The sequence below is a fragment of the Eschscholzia californica genome, unplaced genomic scaffold, assembly GCF_041429995.1.
Source record: "Eschscholzia californica isolate CP2 unplaced genomic scaffold, dmEscCali1.0.p SCAF_5, whole genome shotgun sequence".
Classification (NCBI taxonomy): Eukaryota; Viridiplantae; Streptophyta; class Magnoliopsida; order Ranunculales; family Papaveraceae; genus Eschscholzia; species Eschscholzia californica.
This window is the reverse complement of record NW_028238472.1, coordinates 17,587,186-17,614,371: the sequence shown is the minus strand read 5'-3', so window position 1 is coordinate 17,614,371 and position 27,186 is coordinate 17,587,186. Positions and strand designations below refer to the sequence as shown.

Below are 27,186 nucleotides of genomic sequence, written 5' to 3'. Positions count from 1 at the left end.
TTTCTCTCGTTTTTAACCATTTTCCGTGCTCAATTGCATAGAAACCACCTGAGTAAGAGAAACAAGTAATTCATGAGAGTAACTGCTCGAAATGAACTAACTAACCCGAGTTAAGAGATTCAGATGGGACATTTTCATGTCTCATCAGACAACATTTGGAACGAATGATCTTCGAAAAGGAATTAGCCACTATATAGAGTGGGGAAGCTCACTCGCCCTTCTCACCCATTCTACCCTCTAAAAATGCCTTCTAAAGGTTAGCGGATACAATAGATAATGTGATGGTGGTGGATTCCCGAGAATTTCGACCTCTTCATTTTGGTAGAACCTCTTAAGCATCTCAACATTTGTTTCTTGCTTCGAATACTTATTCATGAACAAAAACACCAACACATATATACAATCACATCACTCACACAAAAGAGCTAACACATGCTCAAACATACACAAAAATCACTTTATTTCACTCTTTTTTCTTTCTTCTTTTTTTTCTTTCTCTTTTTTTTCATTTTTCATTTTTCATTTTTTTTATTCTTTTTTTTTTCTCATAACACAAATTCAATCAACCAAAATAAAATACTACACACATAACTCTATTCTTACAATCAACTTTTCATTTCATACTTGCTTTTGACATTCTTCATTCTTCTATCTCATGTCTTCATTCTCGGGATATAAGATGATGGATGGTGATGGAGTATCCGCTATCCTCTAGTTGGCATTCTCATTGGGTTTCATGGACTACAAGGGCAAGGTTAATTCGCTATCCTAATGTCACTCCTAGTGGCTAAGGAAATTGAGCACACGAGATCAAATAAGCTCTTTTATAAGTTACGAGGTTGAGTAGCTCTTCATTCTACTCGGAGTTAGCGCGGAAGAGTACACTCGAATGGCAATTTAGGCTTTGAGCTCTCACATGGGTTAAGTCTCCACTAATGACTACTTTAGGTCTCTTAGAAATGTTTCTTCTTTACTAAGATGTAACTCACATGGCACAACACAAACACTAATAGACACGACTTTCATGCAAAGGCCATTAGCAATCACAAAACTCATCAACTCGACACATATGCATCAAAATTCTTAAAACTATCACTAGAATCACATGCAAATCTACTCAAAATGTTCAAAACTTTCAAATTTTGGCTAATTTGAACCCTTTTGTCTTTCAAACCCATGGTCATGCATTGGTTATGGTCATATCCCGCATCCCCAAACTTAAAACTAACATTGTCCTCAATGTTCTAAGCATACACTCACCAAAGGATTAAGAGGCATATCAATTTAAAGAGAAGAGTGGAGAGATATTACCATAACCGAAGGAGATAAAAGATGATACTACCAAGGCTCATGTATAAAGAGGTTCCAAGTTGATGCCAAGCTCGCGCCATCCCAAACTTGGAACAAACCACGCCTTAGAAGTAAAACATATAAGAATTGCTCCTAAAATATCAACAAATATCATGAGAATGAATCACATAAAAGACATGACCACATACAAATCTACCACTAACGCGGGTATACACGATTGCATTGAGCTATGCAATTAGCCTTTAATTCTCTTGATTTCACACAAGAACACGAGTTATGTCTCGTGGAGGGTTTACAGAGATGATACCCACAAACATCAAGACCCATCTCAATCGGCCTAACGATCATAAAGCAAAAGACGAAAGATTTGGGGGTCAACCCAAAGAAAGATATATACAAATGGTAATCGTCTCACAACTATGTACAAACCATAAAGTGCAAGTAAGACGATTGAAGAAAATAAGCCATCCCCAAACTTAGTGGATGCACGGTCCACTAAGTAAGCATAAATGCTAGGGGCGACGACTAAGAAGTCGTCAAAAGGATCGACGTACAAGTGAAGGGCTAAGAGGTCAGTCGAAGGCAAAAAGTCATCTGGAAGCTTAGTGGATAGAACATCCACTATGTCCATAGATGTCTTCGGGAAGACGACTGAAATGTCCCAAAAGGGATCAATAATCGAGTTTGAGATCATGTGGAAAGTCGAACTAGACTCTAAGGGTAAGGCAATAGGCTCGGGGACCAAGTCAAGGTCCATGGTTTCCTTAGGTAAATAGCCTGACAAACTATCCAACATGTCACTAACTACTACGTCATCAATATCCTCAAAGGCATCTGGAACTTCATAATCAATTATAACATCATGTACAGCATCTAAGACTGACTTCTTACAAGTGTCGAAAATTGGAAAGTTCAAAATAGTGCCATCCCCAAACTTGTTCATAGAGTCATCATCCTGAATTTCAAAGTCTAATATAGTCCTATCATGATGAGACGATACATGGTGAGGAAACAAGACAACAAGGTTATCAGTTTGTTCAAGTTCTTGGGTCTTCTCAGTTGATTCGTCGACATTTAACTTAGTACTAGGGTTAGACGTATTACCCTCGCCATCGGACCTAGTACCCTCTTGAGTTTGGGGTGGTAAAACCCCTTCCTCGTCGGCTAATAACTGTGACATCATCATCTCTAATGGATGATTTAGAGATTCTAATTGATGATTTAGAGACTCAAACCTCTGATGTAAATCTTGTTGCATTTGAATCTGCGTCTGTTCAAATCGATATTGTGTTTCTTCAAGTTGTAACATCATTTCAGTCAGACGACTCACAGACTCTAATTGAGATTTATCTTCAAGAGTCTCTTCATGATAAGGCTCACAAGTGTAATTAAATGAAGACTCTTGATAATAACTCCCACCATACACGCTAGGATGATACCTACTTCTAAAGTCATTTGTCTCAGAAAAGTGTGAAATGTAAGGTCTCTCATACATATTAGATGTCGGACCATATCCATCACTAATCTGATCGTCTCTACACATCCATCGGTATTCTCCTAGGGTCATACGAGATCTGTCATGCTCAAATGGTCTATTCCCCTCACGAATCGAAACATCCCTATACATCCGTTGGTATTCACCTAAAGTCATATCAGGTCGGTTAGTGCGGGGAATCCTCGAAATAAGCTCATCATCATCAACATCGAATGGCCAACCGTTATAAGAACGTGCCATGATCTCACAATGCTCAAGGAACTAACAAACAAGCTATCAATGCAAATCAAAACTTATCCAACCAATCACACACAAGTAAGAAAGAAAGAGATAGAATACGATACTAGCGGATGCTCCTCTCGTTTCGTTCTTCCTTCCGATTCCTTTCTGATTCTTTTGTTCCCCTTCGCTCCTATGTTCCTGTTTTTTGGCTATTCTCTTAAAGTGGTACCTGAAAAAAAAAAAAAAAAGATAAGAAACTACGAAAATAAAGAAAGAAAAACGTCTAAGTTAACAAATAACACTAAACTAATGAACAAAACAAACAAACTATATCCAAACTACTAAACCTATCCCCGGCAGCGGCGCCAAAAACTTGGTGGGCCTAAAAATAGGTCTACTCCCGCAAGTATACGAGGTCAAGTTATAGTATTTATAATGAGATCGAGTATCGTCCCAAGAGATAAGTAGGCAATTTCGGATATTGACGGCAAGTTTAGCCCAATAATCAAAATGTCAATATCTAACTTAGACTAAAACACACACACACACCCCACTCATAAATTTGATGATTGATTTGGAAACTACTATGAAAAAAAAGAAAGCAATACTAATAGACTAATAAGAATGAAATCAAGATGAGAAGAAGAATCTAGGGTTTTCGATTTCACCACATAAATGGACTACTTAAAACATGCATTAATTAACAAATCCCTTTTCTCATGTATAACTCAAAATCTAACATAATAAACTATTTAGATTTCGGAATATATTCTTTAATAACACAATTCAAAATCAAGAATGTATGACTGACTACCATATAAAACTAATTTCCTACACTATCATTCAAGATCTAAAAGGCATATCTCATCTAATAAATCAATAAAAGCATGAAATATCTAATTATAATACATGAATGATAATAAGGTTATAGAATCAACATGAAATGACAATCAATAGGCATTGAAGCTCAAAATAAGGATTCATTGATTTATAACATATCTCAAAATAAGCCCAAATATGGGTTTCCTCTACACCCTAGATACAAAATTTAGCTACTCATGGAATCTAAAATAATATTCATTGAATTCATAAAATAAATGGAATTACAAAAGATTAATGGAAAGAAATCACCAAGAATGTTCCCAATCCATATTCCCATGTATCTCCATTTTGATGTCCAATTTAAGCTCCAAGTATCTCAAGAATATTGCTCAAAACTCCAAATAATAGCTTATTAGAAGATAAAAGAAGAGAAATTTAGAAGAGAGATAGAAGAAGAAGAGATTTTAGAGAAGAAGGTATGGAGAAATTAGAAGGTTAGAAGAAGAAATTAGAAGGAGAAAGTAAATCTAGAGAAAAGATGAAGGTGGTAGAGAAAATAGAAGAAGATGGGTTTTTAGGGTTAGAAGATAGAAGGAGAAGTGGATTAGCAATAAGATAAGGAAGCCTTTGAGAGGGTTTTCAAGTCTAAGTTTTAATGGAGGATCAAGAGTTATTATATAGGGTTAGGGTTTTTGTTAGGTTAAATGGTAGAAAGAGGTAAAGGAAGGGTTACTTTTGGAATTTTTAGGGGTTTAAATTTGAAGAAAACCCTAAATACACAATCTGGTTGGCGGCTAGGGTTTATAAGGCTAATGGGATGGACACGTGTCGACCTCTAGACGCTGCTAGCATTCGGGAGACACAGTAGCCGTTTGATTTCGAAAACACGGATCTGGGCTGTTAAGAGAGAGCCACGTGTTTAGGACTAACATAATACACAGCTTCGGGTAACATGGAAACAGCTTAATGACGGGACGGTCAGCAGCCGCACGATCTCGTAATCGCGGAAGCAAACGGTCAAGATTAGAAGGTGGGATCGGGATCATGGGAGCTAAGTGAATTCGGTTGCACGGGATCATAAGAAATGGAGCTGAATCTCGAAAGCCGTTAGATCTAAAAAACACGGAAGCTTGCGGCTGAGATTAAAACGTGAGCAAGGGACTACCGGATTAAATTGCAACGGAACTTACCGTATCATGCTCTTTAGCGTCACTTCGCTGCTCAACGCTAATACGGGAAAAGGATATACCGGCCTCCGAAGCTCGCCACGTGTCTTCTTGTATACCGCGCGCCAGAACCATGCCCGAAGGTGTCCCACCAGTCAACATCCTTTGACTCAACTTTGACCTTGATTTATTCCTTCGTCCGGACTCCGATTTGACTTCCGTTTTCTCCTACGGACTCGTCTCGACCTCTACTTTCCAACCACGCACTGACCTTGGACAAATTTCTAGAATGTCCTTGACTCCAAATGACCAAAATACCCTTCATGCATCTTTTTCTCGTTTTTAACCGTTTTTCACATCTAACTCCGCAAAAGACACCTAATCAAGAAAACCAACCATTTTATTATAATAAAGACTCGAAACGAACTAACTCGACTAAATTAAACGACTAAGATGGGACATTTTCATGACCCATCAATGTCAACAAACATACATTCTTGACACTCTTAATGATTTTGGACTTACTGCCTGCAAACCTTCCTCTTTTCTAATGGAGTGGAAACTCTGGCTTTCTTCAGACGGTACCTTTTAGAGGATCTTTCCATTTTTCGAGGCCTTATTAGAGGCCTACTTTATTTAACAGTTACACTTCATGATTTCGAATATATTGTCAATCTTGGAAGTGAGAAAAAAGAAAAAAAAAAAAAAAAAAAGAGTTACCCTACTCAATCATGAAGAAGGTAAAGTGGCAGCCAAGATTGAGAAAACCGAGTGACAAAGTGACGGATACTTTTGCAAAAGTGAAGAAACCTGTCGACGTAGAACTTCAAAGGTCGCTGCAAAAGAAAAATTGGAGGCCTTGGACAAACTTGGTAACTGTAAAATTTTTGCCTACAAGTTGTTGTTCGATGAAGATAAACTCATAATTGACAAGTTCAACAAGAAAGGAAATTAAAAGTAAAGGTTTTCTACCTTTTTTTGTTGAAAGAAGTAAAGGTTTTCTACTTGAGTATCTATTGTGTTTTTTTACAAACAAATGTGGAGAATTGATATTACAAACAAATGTGGGAAAGTTTTATAAGTAAATTTTAGTTTTTTGACAAAAGAAATGTACTATTGCGAAACACTCGTTTGGTCAAAGGACTGGAGAAGCTTCAATATTAAGTCGCATCTTGACCAAGTCATGCTTCAGACAAGTGTGATGCACAAATAATAATTTGCTATCCATCGAAACTCGGTAAGAGCAAAAAGAATGAGAACAATGACGTCTTTTTCCTCTCAGTTATGCTGATAGAGAAAGATATTCTCTTTATTTGAAATTAGGACTTTCTATATTTTGGAAGATATTCTATAGTTATTTAATATTAGGAGTATCTATATTTTAGAGTTTCTAAGTAATTTAGAAGTTTCTATATTTTTATATTTCTAAATATTGAGTCCTAGTTGAAGTCTAATTAGAAGTCCTAGTTGGAGTCTAAATTGTCTGGTTGTAGCCTATATATATGGTTGAGTTCATAGTAGTTAGGGATATGAATTTTGAAGTTATTAATAAAGTTTTCTATTAGTATTACGTTTATCTTTGGTTGGCCTTAAGTAAGACCTGAAGGTTCTTATCAATTGGTATCCAGAGTAGACGATCCTATCATTCGCTTCGCATTACTTGTATCTTAGTTAGAGAACCTCGTTTATGGTACAAACTCGAAAAAAAAAATTGAGAAGCAATTAAGTAAATTGGCAGAGAAGATGACTGAGATGACGGTAAATCAATCATTATTGACTGAGAAGATTGGTCGATTGGTCGAAAATAGAGAGATTGTGTCTTAAAGATTTGATCGTTTAAAAGGTGAAAGGTTATATTTTACACGGTTTAACGGATCTGATGTGGAAGGATGTATTTTTCAAGCTGAACAATATTTTGAGTTCTATGATACTGCACAAGACCAAAAGATTTAGTTTGCAATCAGTTACTTGGATGGAAAAGCATTGCAATGGTGTTGTCGGGCTAAAAGAGGTAAGTATTTTCGTTCATGGGATGAATTTGTCGAAGCGGTTGTAGGTCGCTTCGGGAGAACGACGTATGAAGATGTAGGGGATGCACTAGCAAAATTAGGACAAACATGATCCTACTATGAATATCAAGAAGAGTTTGAGCGTCTTTCAAACATGGTTAAGGAGCCTGGGAAAGGGAAGGAGAAGACAGAGAAAAAACAACCAAAGTAGAGGAGAAGAAAGCTCGCAGAGAGAACAAGAAAATCTCAGAGGAAGACGACATCGATGCCATCCTAACGAGAATCCAAAAAGAAGGAAATTCACATTAAAGAAAATGTTTCTAGAACTTCTCCTCAATCACAAGCACCTTGATCCGGCCTGGTCTGGTGCTGGTGCACCAACCCGCCCCGCCGGTGCTAGCGCACCCCTCTCTTCCATCATCTCCCGCAAGCTATTGTGTCTCGCTTACAAAAATGAACCTCCCCTTCCCGTCGTCCGGTGCCCTCGTGGTAGTACCAGAGGGAGGACTGTGCTCAACATGGGATATCATCATAGAATGATTGATCAGGATCACCACTGCATTTGGTCCAAAACACTCAGGCGAAGCCCGTAGGTCAAAGCGTTCAGTTCAGGCCTCTCATCCGAGAGTCCTTCCCTCACTCACTGGATGAACCTTAAGGGATCCCCAGTCAGTAAAGTCCAATCCTATCTGTTAACCGATCACTTAAGCTTAAGTCAGTAAAGAAAGCCATGTGATGTGGGATCCTTTATCGTAAAATATAATAGGGTCAAACGGATGCCGTACTCAACTCATTGTATGGTTGGGTCGCTATATTAGCAAAATTTCACTTTAGCGTGATCTGTGGTGGTCACTGCCATCAGTGATATCGTTAGTGTTCAGCGAGTTGTTCGACAACGACCGACCGAGACTCTTTCTTATTCGTAGTAGTGTAGAACGTTTCCACTCGGCTCCGCCCCCTCATCGGTATCAAACTGTTCGATGAACATCAATCTACTGAAGGAGACAAAACTGATCATATATGGAGGATACTCCAAACAAGTAGCATCTAATAAGAGTAGCTGCTCTGAGAAGGGAAATTCTACCGCTAGAAGGGTGTCTCTGAAGTTATCTCCAAGGTACTATGGTCCATATAAAATACTGGAAAGAATCGGTCCTGTAGCGTATCGTTTGGAATTGCCAGAAGGAGCTAAAATTCATTCTGTTTTTCATATTTCTGTTTTAAAGAAGGCATTTATCCTTAATATTGTGATTGATGATGAAATTCCAATTGTCGAAGATGAAGGAGACCCGGTGTTAACTATGACCGAGAACATCCTTGAAGACGAGGATGATGTCAAAAGAGGAAGAATGGTAGAGAAAGATATGCTCAATATTTAAAATTAGGACTTTCTATATTTTGGAAGATATTATATAGTTATTTAATATTAGGAGTTTCTATATTTTAGAGTTTCTAAGTAATTTAGGAGTTTCTATATTTTATATTTCTAAATATTGAGTCCTAGTTGAAGTCTAATTAGAAGTCCTAATTAGAGTCTAAATTGTCTGGTTGTAGCCTCTATATATATGGCTGAGTTCATAGTAGTTAGGGATATGAATTTTGAAGTTATTAATAAAATTTTCTATAAGTATTACGTTTATCTTTGACTGGCCTTAAGTAAGACCTGAAGGTTCTTATCATAAGCTCTCTGTAAATAAAATCTTAAACTTGTTGCGAAAATCTATGGTACTGCTCCTTTAAAGATGTTGGTTTTCAAAAAAATTTAATGTTTTACAAGATAATTCAAAGTTGGTACTGGCATTTTTTTTGGTTTATTGTGTCGAGTAATGTATATTGGAGTCAAATTTTGATTCCGCACTTGAACATTGGAATTTTTGAAACAGACCATGATGAATTGCAAAATATCTAAATCAAACATCTGACCCCATCTTCAATACAAAATTGGTACTGGCATGTTTTTCGTTTCTTGTGTTGAGTAATGTATATGGAGTCAAATTTTTTTTCGGCACCTGAACATTGGAATTTTTGAAACAAACCATGATAAATTGCAAAACACCTGAATCAAACATCTAACCCCATCTTCAAGACAAAATAAAGAAGGACTTCAACCATATAGAAATACTAACGATGTGCACTCCATGTTGTTCAATCATCATATTGCATAAAGGTGGTTGAAGAATGCTAAAAAGTTTGGTAGCATTATTTCGATGGCGAGTGTCGAGGTTCAATTATTCGAGCCAAAGCTAAAAGTAGATGTGAAGACTTTGATAGAGTTTGCTGATGAGAAACAAGAAGAAGTGGAAGTTTTTTTCGTTTAAAATCGAAGATAATAACTTAGTTTTAACATAAATCTCAAAAATGCTTACGAAGCAGATGCAAACGTATATGCAATTTTATTAAGATAAAACTACGATTGTGTAACATTTCATAGTTTCTAACTGCATTTTGCATATATACACACACCAGATTGTTAGTTGTATGTGATTTTGCACATAAAGAAACTTGTGGTCGAGTAAAACTATAAACATTTGTCATATATGATGCCAAAGGAAGACTACACAAAACAAGGTGGGGGAAGAAGAGAGAATCAACTTGGTGGTTATTAGATGAATCGAAGGATAAATGGTGCAAAATGTTTAAATGCGGAAAAATGTAAACATAACTATGTTATTAGAATTTCAACAAAAAAAAATTCTGTTATTAAAATCAAGAAAATGGTAGAAAAATATTTAACATTTCAACAAAATATGAAAAAAATGTCATTCGACCAATAATAAAATGTCGCGGCTTTGGGGAATAAAGAAAATTCTCCTGGGAATAAAGACTTTTCTTAAAACTAGTCAAATAAGATTGACTTTTTATGTTTCTTTTTATTGCTAAGGGGCTTCTAATTTTAGAAGATACTATAAAAAGGCTCCTCCATCTCATCACCTCTCTCTACCACTTCATCTTTTCGACACCTCATCATCTTCTCCGGCAAAAGTCGCCGCCGGCCAATTTTCCGGCCGGCGATCTTCAAACATAAAAATAAATTTTTTTTTTTATTTTCTCTCTCCTCTCTCTCTATTTTTTTTTCTTTTCTCTCTCTTTCTCTAGAACATCTATGGCTTTTGGTCTGTTCTGAACTTTCTTCCTTGTTGATCTATGGCTTTTGGGTTTCTCATTTCTAATCTCTTCTTCTTCCTTGTCGGGGCTGATTTCGATTAGGGAGATGCTAGAGAGCCCAAATTTTTTGGGCATTTTAGTGCCCAGCTGATGTGGAATCACTAAAAGACAAGGTTTTTTCAAAGTTTGACTACGGTGGGGACCGCTTTTATTTCTAAATGAGGAAATATGTCACCCTCTAAGTACCAATTTCTAAGTCACTCTATCATTTCCCTTTCGATTATCTCTGGTTTCGATTTGGCTACAACTGTAACCTTCTTGGGTACTACTGCCTTTGGTACTCTTTTTGCAACAACAGCTCCATCAGCAATTACAGGAACTTGTTTATGTTAGAAGAAGGCAACAAAATGAATTTGATCAGAAGAAATTTAGGGGAAAAAAAGTTGTTGTTTTTTTGTTTGGGATTATTCAAGTTTTTACCTTGTGATTCTCTGCTCCATTAGCTTGTGCATTGGCAAGTAACTGTGCACAAAAACCCCTCGTGATGGGTCGATTAATCGGTACTTGTATCCCGTCTACTACGCCAGGAATAATGACTAAATTCCCAATATCTCCAAGGGCTGTTCTGTTCTTTCTTTGAGCTCCTTGTGCCCTAGCTTTTGGCTTGGCTATACTAGGTGCTACAGCATCTGAAATGTTCCATCAAAACCCAGATAATAATTTCTATCATGATCTTAAACCCCCAAGATGCAAAATCGAAAAGGACCCAAAAGAGATCATTCAATCAAAGATAAGTAAGATATCAATACACTTTAAGAGACCAAATTAACCCTAATATGAAAAGGGGAAATCAAGATCTTTGTTTGTGAAATAATCAAACTAAATACCCAAGAACAATGTAACAAATGGAGATTTCATTGAAGAAAGAACTCGGGTAAGTAGATCAAGATCGATAAAAAACTGGAAGGGTTGATATTCAGTGAAGAATCTAAAAGATTAAAAGGAAAAAGAAAAGATAAATAAGTTCTTCAACAAAGAAACACCCACTAAACAAAATCAACATAAACAAAAAATAAAGATCATCAAAGAAACATAATGATGGGTTTTAGGGTTTTGATTGAAAACATGAAGAAAATTTACCTCTTTGACTCTGTGGAACGATTTGTCGTGTTGTCATTTCCTCTTCTTAATGAATCTGTATAAGAAAAACACCTCTACGATTATCAGAACTACTGGATCTCCCTAACCCTTCTTGCGACCGGTTCTAGAGAGAGAGAAAAAAAAATTAGAGGGAAAGAAAGGAGAGAGAAAATTAAAAAAAAAAAGTTTTTTTTTTATGTTTTGAAGGTCGCCGGCCGGCGACTTTCACCGGAGAAGATGATGAGGTGTCGAGAAGATGAAGTGGCAGAGAGAACAGATGAGATGGAGGAGAACTTTCAAAAAACTGTATTCTGTATTCCCCATAAAAATTTATTCCCCGGAGAATTTTCAAAAAAATCTGGATTCCCTCGAGAATTTATTCCCCGGAGAATTTTCTTTATTCCCCAAAGCCGCGGCCATAAAAAAATGGTATAGAAAAATATTCGAAATTTTAGCAAAATATATATTTTATCTTACGTAAAAAAAATTTAGGGAAAATAAATTGAAGAGAGAGAAAAACTTTTGGGAAATATCTCTAAAGATTTGTCTTAGGAAAACAATTGGTATCTATTCTTTAACAAGAAGAACAAAACCATTAAAAGTTTCAATACGCATCGCTGAAAAAAAAATTTTGAAAGATCTTAAGATGGACAAACCTTAATGAATCTTAACGTGGAGGAAACTTAAAGTCATTAGAAGCCTGCAGTTGTATGAACATAGAGAGAGCTAGAGAATGTAAGTCATTGTTGGTAATATGGGAGAGAAATACGTCTAATTTTGACAACAGGATTTTGGAAATAGAATTTTTTGACACATATAAGTTAAACCCTAAGAATCTTTGGGTTTTTATTGGGTCAGGGTATATTTATAGAGGGCAATATTGGGAGGAATTATATGGTTTGGGACTTGGGATCAACCAAAAAGCAAATGTTTAAACTAATTTTCATTAGATCTCTTACCTACCTAAAAAAAATACAATTCGTCCTCTCACTCACTAAATCTATTGTACAAACGCACGACAAATTTTGACATTCCACTTTCCACTGTTAGATCTCAACCCTAGGAAAATAACATTGTAGAGAGCAAGACAACCTTGTTTTTGTATGGTACAAGTCAAAAAACATGTAATACATAAGTATTCTCTTAGAATAAAAAAATGGTATAGCAAAATATTCGAAATTTTAGCAAAATATATATTCTCTTATGCATAAAGTTTAGGGAAAAATAGATTGTAGAGAGAGAAACTTTGGGACCATATCTCTAAAGATTTTTTTTAGGAAAACAATTTATATTGATTCTTTAACAAGAAGAAAAATAAAACCACTAAAAGTTTCAATACGCATAGCTGAAAAAAAAACTTGAAAGATCATAGTCTTAACGTGGGAAACTTAAAGTCATTAGAAGCCTGCAGTTGTATGAACATAGAGAGAGCTACAGAAAGTAAGTCATTTTTGATAATATCAGAGAGAAGGACGTCTAGTTTTGACAACAGGGTTTTGGAAATAGATATTTTGGCACATATAAATTAAGAACTTTGGGGTTTTATTGGGTTAGGGTATATTTATAGAGGGCAATATTTGGAGGAATTATATGGTTTGAGACTTGGGACTAACCAAAAAGCAATTGTTTAAACTAATTTTCGTTTCAAGTTTTATATTGCTCTTATAGTCTTTATTCTTTTAAACAGGTTTGCAAACCCCCTTACCTCAAAATCCAATTTAAAATTTGTACAAAATTAATAATAAAAATCCAAATTATAATGTAGACGTTTATTACTATAAATTGTAAGACATATCGCTACCATTAATTGTGAAACTAGTGATTGTATTGTATAAATTCACTCAATGATAAAAGGAGCCGCAGTCAAGTATATAAACTTGTGGATCTATGTGAGTGGAAAATATCAAAAAAAAAATTTCAGATTTGTTACATAGACAAAGTAGAAATATGATGTCAAATAAAATTGTAGGCATGCTCGAAAAGACCAATAGGATGAACAAATTTCACAACTGGCCTACCAAATTTCGAGAGGATCACGTCAACCTAGTGGAGTCGGTAACCGTTGTTTTCTTTGAGAAGGTGAGAAAATTGTAAACAACAATCAGTTTACAAAGCAGCATACACTTTTTTTTTACAAAAAAAAAACAGATTTCATTAGTAAAGCATACACTTTCAAATTCACAACAAATTAGTCCAAAGAAATCAAGAAAAAGTAAGAGTATGGACCACGAAAAAAGGAATGGCAGGAGAAAAAAGATGATGCCCAAAAATTGGATAGAAAAGAAACCCATGAGGGAGAGCACACAGATCTTGGCGGTATATATTTGGAGGAGTTAGTTGGTGAAAGATTCTTTGGGGTTGGAATTGGTCGTTTTTATGTGGTATGTGGTTGGTTTTGGTGAACATCAAATCATGTGGTTCATGACATAGCCCAGACCCTAAACCTAGTTTAGTACACTTGAGTTTTATGGTCTTGCTTGTGAATACAAAATTATTCTTGAGTTATAACTAATAGTTTTATTCTTAAGGACTTCTTTTTAAATATAGGTCCTTGCTTGTGAATACAAAATTATTTTTGAGTTATAACTAAAAGATATCTATAAATCTCAAAATAAATTTTGGGTTTCTAATCCAAAAATCTACCCTAAACACACATTTAGCCCACCCTAATATTAATATAGGATTTTAAGCCAAAATAATAATTATAATGGATATTTAGTCCAACTTAGTTAAAGTATATTTATATGTCAAGGTTAAATTGTTTTTCTGTTTATCGATTCTTGTTTTGTTTCATAAATTACCTGTTATTTATTGTTAAAGTTTCATACTTTATTTCATTTTTCTTTATTTGTGTCATACATAACACATTATGTATCAACAATGTTTCTTCAAAACGGAAAAGGACTAAAAATCCATTTTCTGAGAAGATTGGACTTTAAACCCTTTTTGAACTTTATTTTGGACTTAAAACCCATGGACCCATCTCAAAAACTGTAAGTTTTTTTTTGTTAAGAGGTTCTAATCACATTAAGAAAATAAAGTGTTATTACAGTACAAAGGAACTAAAAAGAAAGGAATTCTACTCCAAGATTCAGATTTGTTCTTCTTCCTCGCCCGCTTCGCGAGCTTGTCCGCTGGCGTATTAAATTTCCTGTTAATGTAATTAAATTTCACTCTATTAATCTGGTTTTTGATTTCATGGATTTTCTTGATGTGAACTCGCGATTGCCAATGAACCTCGTGCTTGGAATTCTGTATATGACGGATGATATTAATGTTATCACTTTCTATGATGATACCTTTATAGTTATGTTCAGCCGCCCAGAGAAGGCCATTTAGAATAGCGACAGCCTCGCCTTCTTCACTATTTCTGTTCCAGGATATAGACGTATGAGCTTCTATGAAATTTGCTCCAGCGTCATGAATAATTAAACTAGTACCTGTTATTTCATTCACATTAATAAACGATGCATCTACATTAATTTTCAACCAAGAATATTCTGGAGGATTCCATTTAGTTTGTATGGGTTTGTTTTTGTTATTATTTAAAAGCACCTTTTTAGGAAAGTTATAGATCATTCTGATAATATGGGAGAGGTCAGTAATTTCATATTGAAAACAATGATCACATCTAGTTTTCCATATTATCCACAGAATAGTGGATAGAAGGTTTTGATAAGCCGCGTCGCTAAATTGAGGGGTGTGTTCCCATGAAAAGATCCATTCTGTCAAATTCACAATATTTTCTGAGATAATATTAAAATAGAACCAAATATTCTTAGCTAGAGGACAATGTAAGAGTGCGTGCTCTATAGATTCAATCTCATTACAATTTGGGCAAAGAAGATTATTATTGATAAATTTCTCGATTCTCTTCCTAACTGGGAGGGCTTTAGTACAGATCTTCCATATAAAGATTTGAATTCTAGGAACATTAGGGAGATTCCAAATAAACTTCCAATTTGGATTAAAAATTGTGGGGGAATTCATACTAGTGCAAAGGTAATTATACATAGATTTAACTGTGAATTTACCCGATTTTGTTAGTTTCCCCATCCGCTGGTCTTCTCCTACCGTACAAATAGGGATTGATTTGATTAGGTTTTGTGTCTGGTGATCAAATATATTATTAAGGGTCTCGTCATCCCATCTATTATTATTAATTAACTGTGCCACCTTCGTTATTTGAATTTCGCTATTTGTATTTTGCGGAAGTTTATTTTCTGGGATCCAATTATCTGACCAAATATTAATCTGATTACCATTATGGACCTCCCAAGTCGTTAAATCTTCAATCTGATATAGCTGTTTACTAATAGTCTTCCATAGCCAAGAGTGATGGGATTTTACAAGACCTGGGGACTCTGTACGAGGAAAATACTTAGCTTTCAGAAACCGATCCCACATAGCATTAGGTTCCGCCTTAAGCCTCCAGGCTAATTTACTGAGCATTGCTGAGTTGTCTAGCTCAGTACGATGAATACCCAAACCTCCCTAGGCTTTAGGAAGGCAAATGGACGACCACGATTTCGTACAGATGTCTTTAGACTTACCCCACCAGAACGACTTTTGAATAGTCGTAATGCTTTTGCTGATGCCTTTAGGAATGGCAAAGCATTGCATTTGGTATCGGGGTACGGCAGCTGCTATTGTTGATATAACAATAGTGCGCCCAGCTTGAGAAAGGAATGAAAAATTCCATTTCTCTAGTTTATTCTTAATTTGCTGGAGGATATCCTTAAAAGCCTTTTGTTTGTTAGCTCCGATAAAGAGTTGCGCCCCTAAGTATTTATCTGAAGGAGACGCGTTTTTAACTTTCAGAGAGCGCATTATAATACGCTTAAACTTCGGATGAGAGTTTTTAGAGTAGAAAATATTAGACTTCTTATAATTAATCATCTGACCTGAAGAATCACAGAAAGTCTTAAGAATGCTTTTAAGTATGTGAATGTTATCCAAGGAGTTTCGACCGAAGATAATGCAATCATCAGCAAATAGAAGATGAGAAATGGTAATGTCCGTATTATTAGTAGGGAACCCCTTAAAAGTATCTTGGTCCTGATTAGCTGCTAACAATCTACTTAGACCCTCCATAGCTAAAATAAAGAGGAAAGGGGAGAGGGGGTCACCTTGTCTAATACCTCAGGTCGGATAAAAGGTGCGTCCGAGATGACCATTTATCAGAACTGCCATAGAGGAGGTAGTAAGGCACGTATTAATCATCCTAATCCAATGTTCCGAATATCCTAGCTTCTTCATAATGTCTGTTAAAAAATTCCACTCAATTCTGTCAAAAGCTTTGGACATATCTAGTTTCAATCCAAAGTATCCTGTCGCTCCTTTCATCTTTTTCATGGAATGTATTATTTCCTGTCCAATGATAATATTATCTGAAATTTGTCTACCCGGAAGATAAGCCGCCTGAACCGGAGTAATTATGTCGTTAAGAGTATCTTTGAACCTATCAGCTAGAATTTTAGTGATGATCTTATAAGTAGTATTCAGGAGACTAATAGGCCTGTAGTCCGCCGGGATCTGTGGTGTAGCCGTTTTTGGGATAAGACAGATGTGTGTGTGGTTGGCTTCACCAGGAAGAGAGGCGGAGAGAAAAAAATTGTGAACCAGTTGATGGATATCAGGGCTGACAGTATCCCAATTGGTTTGAAAGAAAAAAGGAGGGTGACCATCGGGGCCCGGAGCCGCTTCTCTCTTAAGACCCTTAATAGCATTATTAATCTCATATTCATCAGGTATGGCATTAAGTTTATTATTTTGTAGAGTGGAGATAATCGGGTGAAAAAGATAGAGAATGTTAGGTGCTGTAGTAGTGTGGTCTGAAGTATTAATATCTAAAAGATGTGTGGTAAAAATGTCTTGAATATGTTCTATATTCTCCTGCTAGTCTCCATTGCTATCTTTAATAGCCCTAATCTTGTTTTGGCGATTACGCTGAATGGCCTGTGAATGAAAGAATTTGGTATTCTTATCACCCACCGTAATAAAGTTGTTTCTGGATTTTTCTTTCCAGATATTTTCTTGGTTAAGGAACAATTGTTCCAGCTGCTCATTCAACCTATTTAGCTCCTCTTTATTGCTACAATTATTGATTCTTTCGGTCAAGCTCTTAATATTACTATCTATATTACCGAAAACCTTTCTATTCCAAACTGTTAAGTGCTTACTCAACTTCTTCAGCTTCCCTTGAATGTCCTGATTGACACTCCATTTCTCCGCAATGAAATCATGGCAATCTGGATGATTCATCCAAGTACGCATGAATTTAAAGGGTTTAGTCTTACTATAAATATTATTATTATCAGCCAGTAGAATGGGAAGGTGATCCGATCCCACAAAATCTAGATGAGTAATACTAGCTAATTGGTAAGTCTGGAGCCAATGAAAGTTAGAGAGAGCTCTATCTAGCCTTTCTTGGATCAGTTTCTCGCCAAATTGCTTATTACTCCATGTGTACGGACTCCCCTTGAATCCCATATCTGTAAGTTCCAGCTGACTGATGATAGAAAGGATCCTAGCTAAGTGAGAGTTTGTGGCTGAGGAGCCACCTTTTTTCTCCGCTTTATCTAAGACACTATTAAAGTCTCCTATGACCGTCCATGGCATATTCTTGTCTACTTTAAGGTTGATAAGAGTTTTCCAAGGTTTCAGTTTATTCTTGTGATAAGGACAGCCATAAAACCCCGTAATAAAAGTATTAAAACTATTGTTAGAGTTGACAATATTAGCATGTATCACATTATTATCAGAGTATAAAATGGTAGTGTTCCAGTACATTACAAGGCCTCCCGCTTTATTGCTAAGATCAACAAAGTGACTGCTATAACATTTTTGAAGCTTTATGTGTTTATTAATTAAGTTGGCTCTATTCTTAGTTTCCGCTAGGAAAATTATATCCGGGTTATATTTATTAATTAAGTTCAATAGATGCTTTTTAGTGAGGAATTGGGCTATCCCTCTAACAATCCAACTAAGGATAGTGGGGCACTGATTTGGTGGGCTCTGCATTAGGGCCCAAGGGATAAACAGACCCTACTATTAAAGGCAGTCCTCGTACTAATCCCACCCCTACCTCTAAGAAACTAGTGACAAATGATCCAACTTAAGGCCCTCACTACTAGATTAAAGAAGGAAACCTACTGAAAAGGGACAAAATAAAACCTAGATGAATAAGCTAACTAACTAAACTAATGACTATGCTGATTCTACAATAAAACTCTTAAATCAAGAAGAGAATATTAAAACTAAAGGAGAGAAATTAACCTAATATAATAGACAACCAGAAGAGATAAAAACAACTTAAGATTAAAGGTACTAGCTACATACGTTAACTGAAACAGTGATAGAATCCGATCATTACAAAGATTATGAACAAAAGAGCATCTATCTTATATTAGATGCTTAAGACAGAAACCAAAAGATAACAAAATAAACTAACTTAACACCTGATTAAACTTGCACAAAAATACCAAGAAATTAAACTTCAACCGAGTAAACTAATCTTGATCCCCCTCCTCTCTAGTCTCATTAGCTGAACCAGGAGATGCCATGAGTGTATCAACAAAGAGATGCCTACGTCGTTCTTCTGGGCTGTCAATGGACTCCATGGGAGGAGAGAACCAGCTTGGAGGAATGGAGGAAGAGTGAAAAGAAGACGATGATGACTGACCAGAATACCACCCAACTTGATTCTCCATCAAATAAACATCCTTCATCTTCTCAAGCTCAAAAGCTTTCCTAAGATTAGACTTCCTCCTGACATCCTCTTCAATTTTTACCTCCATGATCATGTCTAGATCTTTCCTCTTTCCTCTCCCTTGAAAAATCTCATGAGGAGGAATAGGAGGATTCATCATATCATTAGCAACAGTAGACGTGACCACAGAGAGTGCCCAAGTTTCAGTGGAGAGGGGAACAGAGGGCTGAGTCTTTATATTATTACCAAAAGCATGAGGTTGAGGTATCACACAAGGAGGAATCGGATGCTCAACTATTCTACACTTGTGACAGATGGCTTTAGGAAACTTATAATAGCTAAAGTTCACTGGCTTACCTCTGTCAGTGAAGATGGAGTTGAGAGTGGCCAAGAGAGGAGTCCTCACGTCGTACATGAATTGGATTCTGATGGTGGAGTTGGATCCTGAGCTAAAATTCCTAGGCTGAATTTGGATGATATACCCCATGCACGAGAAAATAAGCTCTAAATCTTGCCTATTCTGGATAGAGGAAGGCAGACCCGAGAAGCTATACCACATGGGCTCTAGCATGAGTGCCGGAATGACCTCTTTAAGTGTAAATTCGACCTCCTGCATCACCACCAGATAACCCTTAATAATCCATGGTCTACCTTGGTGAATCTCGTTCAAAACAGTGAGGTTTCGAGGTTTGATTAGGAAATGATTATGACCAGTAACAGAGGGGGTTATTCTACATTCCCTAAAGAATCTGGATTGGCCTGAGAGATGTTATCTAATGAACCCTATTCCATAATCATACCTACAACATAAACGAGCTAGGAAACCAGATGAGATCTCCATGAGATCCTTGTTTTCAGAGGGTTTAGGATAGCATATGGTGAGGTTTCCTCCTTCTGAGAGACTAAGTTGAACAGCCATTTTCCTTGTTAAGTCTTCGAGGTTCAGATCAGAAGAGTGAGTCGACATGACAAGGGTGACCAGGGAGAAGAAGACGAAGTTGAAGAATATATCTCTTCGAACTAGGAAGGACATGCAGATGGGAAGAAGACAGAAGTGAACTTTAAAGAATATGATGGGTCTCTTCCTTCTTCTCCTCTTAGACATCTCTCCGTCTCCTCAGACCACGTGTAATCTCAAGAGGTTACACTCGTCTGGAGAAAAGGGAGATCTTCTAGAGATCTCCAACACTTGTAAAAGGAGTGTAAATCCACTCAACCTGTTTATGACCTAGACAGTCACTCCAGTTACGGCGCATGCGAGGGGGAGTCGAAGAGTTTACTCGGTTGAATCTCTACTTAATTACACATGTTTGTAATCCAAGAAAATTAAGCCAGATGTAAAATAGATATAGGGTATGGAATCTTACCTTGATTTGCCTGGATATCCTTTCTTTGCTACTTCCCTAGACGAGAAGAAGCTCCTTGGTCTTCGTCTACTTGCAGGTTAATCTCTTTGGTTGTTTAATTTTCGATAAAAGTGATCTTTATTACCCCTTAATAAGGTGAATGTTGTTGCTTGCTTCAAGGTGTACTCCTGCCGAAGCCTAAAGTGCAAATTAGGGTTTTCAGTGAGGGAGAAAGGAGAGGGGTGACTTCGATGTGGCTGACGTCAGCACGGAGTCTCTCTCTCCTCAAAAACCCCCACCCGTCAGTGCCACTTTTCTCAAAAACTGTAAGTTGCTCAAAGGTTTATTTTTCTAGGTAAAACTAATAGGTATGTATGACCCTGTTTCTTTTTAGCCAAATTGCTAAATATCACATTTTTTTGCTGTAGGTGTTACTAAGCAACTTTTTTTTCTTTTGAAGAGAAAAACAAGAAAACTAAGAACAACATGAAATTAACTCTTGTAGATTGTGTCACGTTCGCTTTTGCCCGTTTTTCCTGCTCCATTTGTCCAGAGAGAACCAACTTGTTATTTTGCCTCGAAGTGTAGGAGAAGATGATGTTGGTGAATTTCTCTTTGAGCTGCAGTATGTTGTCAATAATCTTGATTGATTGCCATTGAACCGAGACACTTGAGTCGTGAAGGTGCCTAATCACATTAAGGTTGTCGCTTTCTATGTGGAGGTGCTCGATCTTTAAATCGCTTGCCCAGAGCATCGCCGTGTATGGCTAAGCATTCACATTCTGCTGGATTTTGACCTCTGGCTGATTCTGATAAAGCTATAACGAAGTGTGTTGATTCATCGTGCATAACACAGCCGATGCCGGCCATTTCTGCCACTTTGGTTGACGCATCAACATTAATTTTGAGGAAGGGAGATATTAGTGGAGTCCACTTCGGTTGATTCTTCTGCTTGTCCAAATTGGTTGAACATGTCGTAAGCTTAGTTGGAGTTGCTTTGATTCTATTAATAACCTGCATTGGGGTTTGAGATTGCTCCGAAAAGCATTTCTCACATCTCACTTCTAGAGATAAACCATAAAATTTTAGCATAAAGGTTAGTTAAATCCTCATCAATATCTTTCCAACTAAGAATCAAATCCTTGATATTGGTTATATTATCTGTACGAATATGAAAGTAAAACCAAATCGGTCTAGCATTGTTACAATGTAGTAGCACGTGGTTTATGGTTTCATTCTTGTCACAATATATACATTTATAATTATTACCAATATATTTACCTATCTTGTTGCGTGCTGGTAGGTTGTTCGTGCAACATTTCTATAGGAAAAGCTTTATTCTGGGTGTTGTATTTATCTTCCATATAAGATTCCAGTTCACAACCTCGTATTGATTAGTAGAGCCTGTGAGTCTCAGGTTATGATACATCAAACTGATCGTATATTTACCTGATTTTGTTAGGGGCCATCTAACTGAATCCTCTTTGTGTCCCTGCAAGTTAATACTAAGAATATTATTAGCAATCTCGTAAGTAAAGCACTGGTAAATTAAGTTTATGTTCCACGTATCACGATGTATGAGTTGGGCCACCTAATTCAGGTTGATGTTTCTAGTGTTAGGGATCAGCGGACGGTGATCCGGGGTCCAATAATCGTGGCATCTTTCAATGTGCGTGCCCTGATGACATCCAAGAAGATCAGACCAGAGAGAAGAGGGAAGTGTTTGCCAATGGACTTTCAGATCCAAGAGTGATGGGGGTTGCGAAAGGATGGTTTTGGAGATTTGGAAACGTACTTGGCTTTCAAAATTTTAGCCCACAGGGCTTTAGGGTTCCTGAATATGCGCCAAGTCAATTTCCTCATAAAAGCTCTGTTATCCAAGTGAGGGAGGCGGAAGCCGAGGCCCCCCAGTTTGCGAGGAAGGGAAATAGAGGACTAGTTTATTGTATGGATTGTTTTGGATTTTCCCCACCAGAAAGGCCTTTGGAGGGTCTTGATGCGGTTGCTTATACCTTTGGGAAGGGCGAAGCATTGCATTTGGTATTGGGGAACGACCACTGCAATAGTGGAAATGACCACTGAGCGACCAACTTGGGATAAAAGATTAGTCTGCCACTTAGCAAGTTTATATTGAATTTGGGAAAGGAGGGAGGAGAAAGCTTGGGTTTTGTTGGCCCCAATGATCAGGTTGGTGCCCAAATATTTGTCGAGGGAAGATGATTGCTTCACTTTGAGATTACAGATGATTATCCTTTTGAATTTCGGCTGCGAGTTTTTGGAGAAGAAGACGGTGGACTTTGCATAGTTAATCATTTGGCCGAGACTGCACTAAAGGTCTGGAGGATCTGTTTTAGATGGTGAATGTTTTCTAGGGAATTCTGACCTAAGATAATGCAGTCGTCCGCAAAGAGAAGATGTTTAATGGTGATGTTGGAGTCAGGGATGGGGAATCCCACGAACTGATTGGGGGAGTTATTGTTTTCAAGGAGTCTGCTCAGGCCTTCCATGGCTATAGAGAATAAGAAAGGAGATAGGGAATCTCCTTGCCTTATGCCCCTGCTAACATTGGAGGTTGGACCGGGGCGACCGTTGATAAGAACCTCCATGCAAGAAGAAGATATGCAAGAGTGAATGAGGCGGAGCCAATGGTTGGAGAAGCCCATTTTGATCATGACATTCTCGAGGAACTCCCATTCTATACGGTCAAAAGCTTTAGACATATCGAGTTTCAGGCCGAAGTAGCTTTTGGATCCGCGGAGTTTCTTGAAAGAGTGAACCAGTTCCTGGCTCATGATAATATTATCGGTGATTTGTCTACCAGGAATGAAGGCAACTTGAAAGGGAGAGATAAGATCCGACAACAGTCTTTTCAAACGATTGATCAGGATTTTAGTGATGATCTTGTATGTGGTGTTGAGCAAGCTGATGGGTCTGAAGTCGCCCGGGTTTTGGGGGGTTTTGGTTTTGAGGATCAGACAGATGTGGGTGTGGTTAGATAGGGGGGAGATGAGTGGTATGGAAGAAGTTGTTGATCATCTTAGACAGGTCCTCTTTGACTGTATCCTAGTTCGATTGGTAAAAGAAGGGGAGTACCCATCTGAGTCGGGAGCCGAATTCTTTTTTAATCTTACACCAATATAAATAACATACTATTTTATCAAATAATTCTAAAAGTACGGAAATGATTTCGTTTACTAACTCGAGTAGCAATAATAGTATGATTTTTTTTATAAAAATTACTTACTGAAAACTCATAAACTCAGACTTGTCAACAAGACTCTTACTTACTCTACTCTTTGTAATAGAAAAACGATAGGGAACGAGAAAAACTAGACAGACTCTAGACATACATCCTATGTGGTTTTCCATTATTCGTTGTTTAGTAGATTAGAATCATCAAAAACACGTATCGTGAGCAAGTTACATAGGTTGTATGTCTAGAGTCTGTCTAGTTTTTCTTGTTCCCTATCATTACTTTTTGTAATATCACTTTTCTTGTCCTTCTCTCTCTTATTTACCTGGCAAGATAAGTAAGAATTCCTTTTTTCTCTCTGACTGTTTATTCTTTTCCCCTTTATATATGTTTATTTATTTAACAACTATAAGACATCTGTTTAGTTAGTTATTTTTTAGTTAATCTTATCTAATAGTGTTAGCTAGCAAAATTATGACTTTGTAATCCGTAATTCTATCCTTTTCTTTATTGTTTATCACCTAAAATTATGGTAATCCACTGAAATGTACCACAAAAATCTATATTTATATGAATTGGTAAAATTAATCTCCTCATGTTTCTCTTTTCTATTTCAATTCACATCTTCCTATCATAGTTTTTTCTTTGTTCTTGGATTCAATTTTTAAGTTCTTGATTTATTAGCCTATCTAATTTGTAAAGGTATAATTCTATCAGTTGCTTTAATCTTTTTCTCTTCTTAGGTATTATAAATTTCCCACATTATTAGTACCTTCTTAATTATGATCTCATTAGAGAAATTTACTAGTATTAGATAATTAATACCTCTTCTCCATAATAATAATAATCAGAGTTCATAAAATTAGAGAGATTTTGTATCCTCACAGTAATTTACTAGCTTCTTTGTTTTGAAAAATTATTTAAACAATAAATTTTTTTATATTCTTTTCCTTGGGGTTGTTTATTGAGCAGAAAAAACTCAATATTTGAATTTTCGTATGGAATTAGCTCAATCTTGTTTCGTCCTCGTATCTTTTACGTTTTCAAACGATAGTTTCTTTGCGCAATACGAATGTTGTCAATAATGCAACATTTTCATTTTGTAGTTATGTCAACCTTTCCAATTTCTTCAAGTGCTTAGATTTTTTTTGGTCTGTCTCTAGGAATAGGGGGAATACTAAGAGATGGTTGCAGGCGGGAGCAATGGTTTGTCTTCGGATACCATAACGACATCCACCGAAAAAACCAAGCATAACAAATTTGCTTTGGCTTGTGGTATTTTGGCCTCCATGACTTCTATCTTACTTGGTTATGGTAAGAATGTATTGTAATTTTCTTAATTTAATTTTTGTTCTAGGATATTCAATTAACCGATAATTTTGTTCGATAAGATTATTTTTTTTTTTTTTTTGTTGAATAGATATTGGTGTGATGAGTGGAGCAGCAATATTCATACAAAATGATCTAAAACTAAATGATGTAGAAATCGAAATCTTGGTGGGTATTCTTAACGTCTATTCATTGGTTGGGTCAGGATTAGCTGGAAAAACATCCGATTTAATAGGACGTCGATTCACCATAGTATTTGCTGCGGTTATCTTCTTTTTGGGTGCCGTTTTGATGGGACTAGCTACTAGTTACGCTTTCCTTATGGTAGGCCGATTTGTAGCTGGAATAGGTGTTGGTTATGCTCTCCTAATCGCCCCCGTTTATACGGCTGAAGTGGCGCCTCCTTCGTCTCGTGGGTTCTTAACTTCTCTTCCTGAAGTATTTATCAATGTTGGAATTTTATTAGGTTACGTATCAAATTATGGATTTGCAAGACTACCTGAACATTTGAGTTGGAGATTTATGCTTGGAATCGGAGTGATTCCGTCTGTCTTGTTAGGTGTCGGTGTACTTGCTATGCCTGAGTCGCCACGTTGGTTAGTTATGAAGGGAAGACTAGGTGATGCTAGAGCTGTATTAAATAAAACATCTAATTCAGCTGAAGAAGCCGATGTACGACTTGAAGATATCAAAGCAGCTGCTGGTATACCTGAAGAAATGAATGATGATGTTATTGTTGTACCGAAGAAAAAAAACGAAGAGGCTGTATGGAAAGAACTTCTACTTCATCCTACACCAAGTGTTCGACGTGTTTTAATTGCAGGAGTTGGTATACATTTTTTCCAACAAGCAGCGGGTATTGATGCGGTCGTTCTTTATAGCCCTAGGATCTTCAAGAGTGCAGGAATCACAACACAATCTAAACTTCTAATGGCAACCGTAGCCGTTGGAATTGTCAAAACTTCGTGCATATTAGTAGCTACTTTTCTACTTGACAAATTTGGAAGAAGACCGTTACTACTAACAAGTGTAGGAGGAATGGTAATATCACTCTTGGCACTAGGAATTGGATTAACGATCGTCGATCGTTCAAAACCAGTGTTAGAGTGGGCGATTGTTTTGAGTGTGGCAATGGTTTTTGTTTTTGTTGCTACATTTTCTATAGGACTTGGTCCCATAGCTTGGGTTTATTGTTCAGAGATTTTTCCAATGAAATTAAGGGCTCAAGGTTGTAGTATAGGAACAGCTGTTAATAGAGTGACAAGTGGCATAATCTCAATGACTTTCATTTCATTATCACATGCAATCACAACCGGTGGTGGGTTTCTACTTTTCGCCGGGGTTGCAGCGGCGGCATGGGTGTTCTTTTATACGTTCCTACCGGAAACTCAGGGTAAAACCCTTGAAGAAATGGATGATTTGTTTGATAAATTTGACTGGAGAGCGTCAAAGAAGAAGTCTGGTGGTCAAGTTCAGTTGACGACTCATGGTCAAGCTTAAAGGGATCTTCGTAAATAGCGTATCTAAGAAAATGGTATAGGCGCCCCCGACTTGGCTATGGTAAACCCCATAACAAATGTACATTGGTTATGGAGGGTCTGTCTAAAGCAAATCTTGGGGGCGCTTATCCAATTTTCCTTGCAAATAATATGCTTGCTCTATTTGTTTGTAAGAAATGACTATTTATTGTTTTCATTTGTAAGTTGTTGAGGAAAGTATTGAATTCAATTCCATTTATCTTCAACTCAATCCTTACCACGAATGGATTATTATAGTAATATGAATTTTAATCAGTATATATGACATGGAAACAAGAAAAGAGATGCCAATAACTGTTTGATCAGTTGGTTGTGCATCTATTCTAAAAATCCAGATATATATATATATATATATATATATATATATATATATATATATATATTCAATTTGATGGTGGAAAGTGGAATCTATGGGGGTCCATGCCCCTCTGACTGTGTTCAGAGTCCGCATATGGCCTTTAGGGTTGTGTTTTAATGATGGTAGTTATGAACTTATTCAGTTCATATATTTATTCATCATGTATCCATATTATATTGAATGTAACGACTCTTGGAATCCATATAAAAAAAAAAGTTTTGTCTTGCCATATTTAATTTTGTCTGTCCATCTTGAGAAATATCTTTAGAATATTGGACTCTTTTGTATTTCAGCTTGTAGATATACTTACAATAGATATTGGAGGAGGAAAAATTAGATGACTTTGATTCTCAAAATCAACTATCTCCTTTTAGTATCATTGAAGAAGGATGCTTAGCAAACTTCTTTGTTATTAAAATTTTCTTTTCTTATACATGTTCA

The 27,186-nt window shown here is 36.6% G+C and overlaps 4 protein-coding genes across 6 annotated transcripts; 1 reads left to right on the top strand and 3 right to left on the bottom strand.

Annotated features, from left to right (window-relative positions):
• Positions 1–457: 457 nt before the first annotated feature.
• On the bottom strand, positions 458–5,861 carry LOC147537568 (uncharacterized). Its single transcript, XM_086643808.1, has 2 exons — positions 5,737–5,861; positions 458–5,394 (listed from the first exon to the last, which is right to left on the bottom strand). The coding sequence occupies exon 2, from the start codon at positions 3,044–3,046 to the stop codon at positions 1,649–1,651; it is 1,398 nt and encodes a 465-aa protein (XP_086499934.1). The 5' UTR covers positions 3,047–5,394; positions 5,737–5,861; the 3' UTR covers positions 458–1,648.
• LOC147537567 (G2/mitotic-specific cyclin-2-like) lies at positions 5,718–12,871 on the bottom strand. Its single transcript, XM_086643809.1, has 4 exons — positions 11,927–12,871; positions 11,271–11,325; positions 10,611–10,819; positions 5,718–5,852 (listed from the first exon to the last, which is right to left on the bottom strand). The coding sequence occupies exons 2-4, from the start codon at positions 11,305–11,307 to the stop codon at positions 5,742–5,744; spliced, it is 357 nt and encodes a 118-aa protein (XP_086499935.1). The 5' UTR covers positions 11,308–11,325; positions 11,927–12,871; the 3' UTR covers positions 5,718–5,741.
• Positions 12,872–17,168: 4,297 nt separating this feature from the next.
• On the bottom strand, positions 17,169–18,062 carry LOC147537566 (uncharacterized). The gene has a single exon (XM_086642802.1). The coding sequence runs from the start codon at positions 18,060–18,062 to the stop codon at positions 17,169–17,171; it is 894 nt and encodes a 297-aa protein (XP_086498928.1).
• Positions 18,063–23,981: 5,919 nt separating this feature from the next.
• LOC147537565 (polyol transporter 5-like) lies at positions 23,982–26,593 on the top strand. 3 transcript variants are annotated; one of them, XM_086643740.1, is made up of 3 exons: positions 23,982–24,052; positions 24,684–24,834; positions 24,941–26,593. In XM_086643740.1, exons 2-3 carry the CDS (start codon positions 24,705–24,707, stop codon positions 26,347–26,349), a joined length of 1,539 nt encoding a protein of 512 aa, XP_086499866.1. In that variant the 5' UTR covers positions 23,982–24,052; positions 24,684–24,704; the 3' UTR covers positions 26,350–26,593. The 3 variants fall into 3 exon arrangements, with proteins under 3 accessions (XP_086499866.1, XP_086499865.1, XP_086499864.1); XM_086643739.1 differs by having other exon boundaries at positions 23,987–24,098; XM_086643738.1 differs by lacking the exon at positions 23,982–24,052 and adding an exon at positions 24,093–24,222.
• The last annotated feature ends 593 nt before the right edge of the window (positions 26,594–27,186 follow it).

Bases quoted from the DNA above. Each gene is read 5' to 3' on its own strand.
- LOC147537568 (XM_086643808.1), bottom strand. From the start codon at position 3,046: ATGGCACGTTCTTATAACGGTTGGCCATTCGATGTTGATGATGATGAG.
- LOC147537567 (XM_086643809.1), bottom strand. From the start codon at position 11,307: ATGACAACACGACAAATCGTTCCACAGAGTCAAAGAG. The intron at 10,820-11,270 runs GTAAATTTTCTT...GGAACATTTCAG, and splicing joins CGTTCCACAGAGTCAAAGAG to ATGCTGTAGCACCTAGTATA. The intron at 5,853-10,610 runs GTAAAAACTTGA...TTTCTTTTGCAG, and splicing joins ATGGAGCAGAGAATCACAAG to CGACCTTTGAAGTTCTACGT.
- LOC147537566 (XM_086642802.1), bottom strand. From the start codon at position 18,062: ATGTACTGGAACACTACCATTTTATACTCTGATAATAATGTGATACAT.
- LOC147537565 (XM_086643740.1), top strand. From the start codon at position 24,705: ATGGTTGCAGGCGGGAGCAATGGTTTGTCTTCGGATACCATAACGACA. The intron at 24,835-24,940 runs GTAAGAATGTAT...TTTGTTGAATAG, and splicing joins TTCTATCTTACTTGGTTATG to ATATTGGTGTGATGAGTGGA.